The sequence below is a fragment of the Phacochoerus africanus genome, chromosome 3 (genome assembly GCF_016906955.1).
Source record: "Phacochoerus africanus isolate WHEZ1 chromosome 3, ROS_Pafr_v1, whole genome shotgun sequence".
Classification (NCBI taxonomy): Eukaryota; Metazoa; Chordata; class Mammalia; order Artiodactyla; family Suidae; genus Phacochoerus; species Phacochoerus africanus.
In genome coordinates this window covers 49,051,094-49,057,093 of record NC_062546.1, presented here as the reverse complement: position 1 = coordinate 49,057,093, position 6,000 = coordinate 49,051,094, and the positions used below count along the sequence as shown (strand labels likewise).

General features: G+C 39.2%; 1 protein-coding gene across 4 annotated transcripts in view; it reads right to left on the bottom strand.

Annotated features, from left to right (window-relative positions):
• Positions 1-1,020: 1,020 nt before the first annotated feature.
• The window catches only part of GPCPD1 (glycerophosphocholine phosphodiesterase 1), a 56,629-nt gene continuing 51,649 nt past the window's right edge, over positions 1,021-6,000 (bottom strand). For all 4 annotated transcript variants that reach the window (XM_047771710.1, XM_047771711.1, XM_047771709.1 and 1 more), the window contains exon 20: positions 1,021-4,423. In XM_047771710.1, the coding sequence (XP_047627666.1) occupies positions 4,234-4,423 (190 nt within the window). In that variant the 3' untranslated portion in view covers positions 1,021-4,233. The remainder of the gene's footprint in view (positions 4,424-6,000) is intronic.

The following is a 6,000-nucleotide window of genomic DNA, read 5'->3' as shown; positions in this document are numbered from 1 at the left end:
GTAGAGGTACGTTTGGATCAATTTAGAAGAGGATTAGGCAAATTAATCTCTGTACTTTTATTATTCCTATACTAATATTACTTTCATTTGAAAACACATTTCATTTTCCTTGAAAATCATTAATTGACTTTATCTCCTGCAAGGATGCAAAGCCCTGACTTTCCAAAATCCTTCCTATTGTTGGGATGGCTCCTTCATCCTCTTTGAATGCACTACTACTCTGGTCTGAGTTTATAAACATCATGCCCTAAACTGGCTTCATGGCCACTTACCTATGACTTTGTGAGGGCTTGGGTCTCAATGAAGCCTTTGTTCCAATCTGTGAACTCTCCTCCTTACCCCCAGCACATACGCACAAGATCTTAATCATACGCTCTTACTTTTTAAACATTTCCCATTTCTCAAACTATAAAAACTCACTGAAAGATATTTGAATTACTTTTCACTCAGCAACACCAAATGAGATATTTCTAATATGCATACTTTGCTTTCCACCCTAAAAATACCCAATCCCAATCTGAAACACAAAGGAATAAATCAGTTGTATCCAAATCTAAATTAAGAACTCTGCTGTGAACCCTGACTTTGAAACCAGTAATAACGGGAAATGCAGTCAGGCTGCGAACAGAGTCAAGGCACAGACCACGGTCCCTCAGGAAAACAGCAGTCCACAGATCACACAAGTCCTATTCAAGGTAGTACCTGCTTCACATCCAGGCCACTGGCTGCAGGATTTAGAGGTACTGCCCCAGGAAGGGACAAGGCCTGGGAGGGGGGAACTACCACATTTGCCACTTACTCCCATGACTGTTCTCATTCAGTATTGAATAGAAAATTGAGTGTGGTAGCCCAACTCAGTCTCCAAGCAACTGGGATGGAACCGGAAATCCATGAATAAACACCACACATGCAAGCGCGCGCGCGCACACACACACACACACACACACACACACATACACACATACCAGATAACACAGCCAAGCACACAAGACAAAAACACATGTATACCGTGAAACAATCTGAGTTAGGAAACGGGGATTGTAGCCACCACCATTTATTTATCTAGTTCATAACTAAGTCTAGAACACTATGGTAGTGCTAGAAATGCAGAGAAGTCCTTGCCCTTAAGGGGCTTACAATCTTGTTAGGGAAATATAACAGGCACAAGAAAGGTGGGACTACAAGAAAGCATATGCTAACAAATGCCATGAGAATTCAGAAGGCAGCGTTGTTTAAGAACACAGGGCCCAGATCTAGTCCCAACCTGGTAAGTCAGTTAACTTGTCTGGGTTTTTTACTTCCCCAGCCGCAAACTAGTTAGATTTAGAGGCTGTCTGCACTGGTTAGCATCATGGTTCTGATCAAAAGCTGAGGAAGGTTTTTGGAGGAGGTGGCACCTGAGCTGAACGCAGAAGGAAGACAAGGGAGCGGTGCTGAGGTAGCCTAAGCGGTGGGCTAGGCAGGAAGAAGAGAGACAAGTGTCACAAGGAGTGATGAGTGAGGTAAACGGGTGGCTGTGGTGGCCCTCAGGCACCACAGACATAGGAATGAGCTGTGTTCCTCACATTTACATCCAGTTGGTTACAGTACATAATTCCAGAGGGTGGAAAATACCAGAGAACAATGGCAGCATTGTATCAAACATTTCACTCAATTTCCAGAAAATATAAGACAACATTATACCTCTACATTTAAAACTGACATCAATAAATTGTTCCAAATGCCAAAATGCAAACCAATTCAAAGTTTACATACTTAGTAAACAATTGAAATCTCATTTGATACAAATTACATTATCCCAATAATGCCAACATTTATTTTCTACTATGTTCCATGCACTGTGGAAAGAAAAAATTTTACGACAAGGTCCCTGCCCTTGAAGAGCCTGCAGCCTGCTGAGACAAATTATCAATAATGCCTACCTAGAAAGTACTAAAACACAAAGCATGGTCAAGGAATGAACATGTGGCCGTGGAGTTTAAAAAAAAAAAAAATGGATTCATCCCTTCTTAAAGTTTTGGCAAGGGCGCAGCATATGGAGGTCAATGAATGGCCTTGAAGAAGTGAATCTGGCAGGGAGAAGTGTCAGGGAGGCTTCCAGGCAGAGGGCACTTGGCTACAGAAAGCAGCAGTGAAGGAATGTGGCAGGGCCGGGGCCCAGCACAGGGCAGTCTGGTTGGAGCAGAGTGTATAGGACAAGAGCTAGTGATATGGAAGCCACTGCTTACTGTTAATCATCTATTCACCCTGGTGTTTATACAGTCAGGAAGAGACGGGAAAGAAAGTTGAGCAGTGAGCTTCTGTCCTTGTCATAAGCAGGGACTGCTCTTCTCAGCAAACTATACTGTTTAGGAAACTGACGCTCACTTCACTTCTTTCCTCCTCATTCTTTCCCTTCGTGAACTTCAAGTCTACAAAATGGAGCTGGAAATGGAAAGGCGTAGGGGAGGAACAAATGAATAGGGCTAGAAATGCACACACAGGGCTAATTAAGTTACCATAAGGTAATGGTACCTGTACTGTACACAGGTCTGCAGATCAAGAAAAGTAATTGTTTTTCAGGAGTTTTCTAGAAGTGCCTATTTCTCACCAAGTGAATTTCCACACCAAGTGTTGGAAAATCTCTTTCGACATGAAAAAAGCATACAAAACCCCTGTAGCAGACTCTCCTAAACTATATTCCACTAAATATCAGTGTTACAAACACAATACCCTAAGATTTTAAAGCCTATCTTCACACAATTAAGATCTGAACCAAACTGCACTGCCTGGTTTAAAAAAATAAAAAAATACAACATATAATCCCAGTTTTAGGTTCTCAGCTATTACCAAAATATGTCAATACATGAATAAGCTGCCTAGGGAGGAACACACAGTAAAAAGTAGATGCAAATAAGCTATCCCTTCAGGGTTAACACTAAATTCCAATTGCTCATAATAATAACAACAATAATAATAGAACCAATTATACAAAAGTAACACCTTCTTGAAATTTCATCTTATAATGAAGAAAATAAATCTATTTTATTTAACATTCACTCTTAAGTTACAGTTATGCCAAAACAATCTGCTTCTTATGAAAGAAAATTGTGTATAATCCAAACATGCATATACATTTAGTAGAATATGCTACATTTCTAAATAAATTACATGCATGATATACATTAACCAATAAAAAATACCAATATGAGAATTCAGGACATTTATTTTTCTGCATTGATATTTAACTACTGTACAACACATACACACACGAAACAAACCACAAAGCAACAGTGTGTAATAGGTAGTGAGAGACAATTAAGCATATTTAAAATGCCTAAAAACAGGCTTTTTTTCTTTTTCCTTTCTTTTCTTTTTTTTTAGGCAACAAAATATTTTTCAGTCCTTGACACCTTCTCACACTCACCTAGCACCACAGATGCAAGGACTTATAGTAAACGTATACAATCCCATGCTTGGAACCTACAGCATGCATTGAATAGAATTTATACATTATGATCTATTGTACTAAGTATTCAATCCACACTTGTTCTAATTAGTTTATACATTAATTACCCTGCAGCATTTTGAAATTTTAATATTTATGCAAAACAACTTTTGAAAGATTTATAAAACAAGTTTTCGAGGATCACCTCTAGGCTGTTTACACAGGCATTGGTTTGTTTAAGTGGGAAAACGGCAGCAGCCTCAAGGTTCACACTGAATGAAAATGGTATAGGTGTGCATGTCAATCCATGTAAAAAATACATATATATACAGATGGCACAAAGATCTGTGCAGTTGGAATCACCAGTGCAAATGCATGCATTTGAGGTACTTATTTTTCCTATGGTCAGGTATAATTATGCATAGTCATGTTCCTCAAGTGCTAAATATTTCAGACCTGATCAAATGAAAATCTGTAATAAGTAGAAATATGAGATACTTTTATAGTTAATTTCAAGGTGCTACATTTTTAACAAACATTTGTTTAACATTATACACTTACATATTGAGTTTAAAATATTTACCAATAAATTTTCTCAATGTCGAGAGACTAACTGGTAATTATACCTGGCCAAGTGGTTCAAATAGCATACTTGAAATTCTAGCAAGAGTTGTAGTGAAATAGTAAAATACTTCATTATTGCTTCATTGGACTGAAAACTTAAAAGGCATAAACAATGCTCAGTGATGAAAAGTGAATACCCAGAACAGCGGTGCATGCCCTAAATGGTCCCTGCCCAGCAAATACTAAGCACTGTCCACATTGTCAATGCTGTTGGCATCCACATGGATGTCAGGCTCCCCACACAGGGACGAGGGAACAAAGCGACTAACAGTGGGGCACAAACAGCTCTTAAGCTCTGGCAGTTCTTGCTTCAGGCGTTCTAACTGCTCCACTTGGAATATATTTGGCTGTTCAGGCATCCAATCATATATCCTATAATAAGACAAACAGAAAACAAAATAGTATAATTTTGTAGTTTACTTTAAGACCTGTCTGACAACTTTTCTTAAGAGAAACCGTTTACAGAATGCCTGGAACATCTATACTACAGAGTCCTTTAATTTTATTTTTTCTTTAAGAGATAAGCATCAGTTCTAGTTAAAAATATTCCTCTTCTCTCAGTCTTCCAATAATCCAGAATAGAAGCACTGCCTTTTGTACCCCTAAAGCAAAAGAGCCGATTATAAATTAAATCAGAAAATGAAATCTGGAACATACTACTGATTCTTCAAGTATCTTCTCTCCAGCAATGCCTTATTTGACAGCTGGGAAGTTAAAAGATACGGCCAGGATACATACCCAGCTCTGACTTCAAAGATCAAGAGAAAAAGGGTGAGAGAATCACCCTAAAGCTATGTAGTACTAGCAGATGTACCTAGAGTTGAAAGCCCAGAAAAACCCCTGTGTGATGGTTTGGGATAAGCAGAGACAAATTATTATATATAGGATAAATAAACAGGCTCCTACCACATAGCACAGGGAACTAAACTCAAAATTCTGCGATAAGCCATATTGGAAAAGTATGTATTGTGTGTGTGTGTGTGTGTGCGCGTGCGTAGAGAGACAGACACCTCCTGGCAATTAAAAATAACCTAAGAGAACGAAAAGTGACCTAAGGATCAAGCTATCACACTGAACAGAAGCATCTAAATTGACTCCTTATATCCTGTTAAGAAAATAAAACAAAGGGATTAAAAGAAAATTCACTGAATGAGAAAAACCAAAAAGACACAGCAACAAATTCTAGAAGCTAGAAAACAGATGGATAAGTAATAATAATGTGTTTTAGTTAGCAGAAAGTCCAAACAACAAGCCAACAGTTGAAAAAACTAAAAGGTTGAGTTAAAAAGCAGCCCCGAATTCCTCTAGAACTGGGAGAAAATGAAGGGGGGAGGGTGTCAAACAGGGAGGATGGGGTGAAGGCTTGAGCAGCAAGTGGTCCCCTTCCTTCTACTCCCTACTGTGGCGCACCACCTCCCAAGCTTTTTGAGGTTTATTTCTAGAATTAAATAGGAAATCACCTGGCATGGAGGAGAGTTTGGGCATTTTATAAAATGGCCACCAGCATTAGGGAAATTAGAGATGGTACAAATATAAAAAATACAGAGATGTGCCTCTTCCTCCATCTCGCCTCCCTCACTTGACTCCAAGACACCAGACAGCCAGATCTAGATCTCCTAGGTAGAATATATGTAAGACGAATCTGACCAGACAGAAAACAAAGTTTTTAATCTACTGACAGATCTATGACAAGTCCACCTGGATCACCCTATGGTGAAATTCCCTAAGCCCCGTTCACACATTCAGTGATTCCAACAAGCTTTTAGACACCTTACCACAAGAGGCAGCCAAGGATTCGCATACATCTGAGGAGAGTCTCTAACACGCAAGACAGCAAAAGAAAAAAAAAATTTTTTTTGGAGCCACATTCGTGGCACATTGGATGTTCCCAGGCTAGGGGTCAAGTCCGAGCTACAGCTGCTGCCCTAACCACAGCCACAGCAACCCCA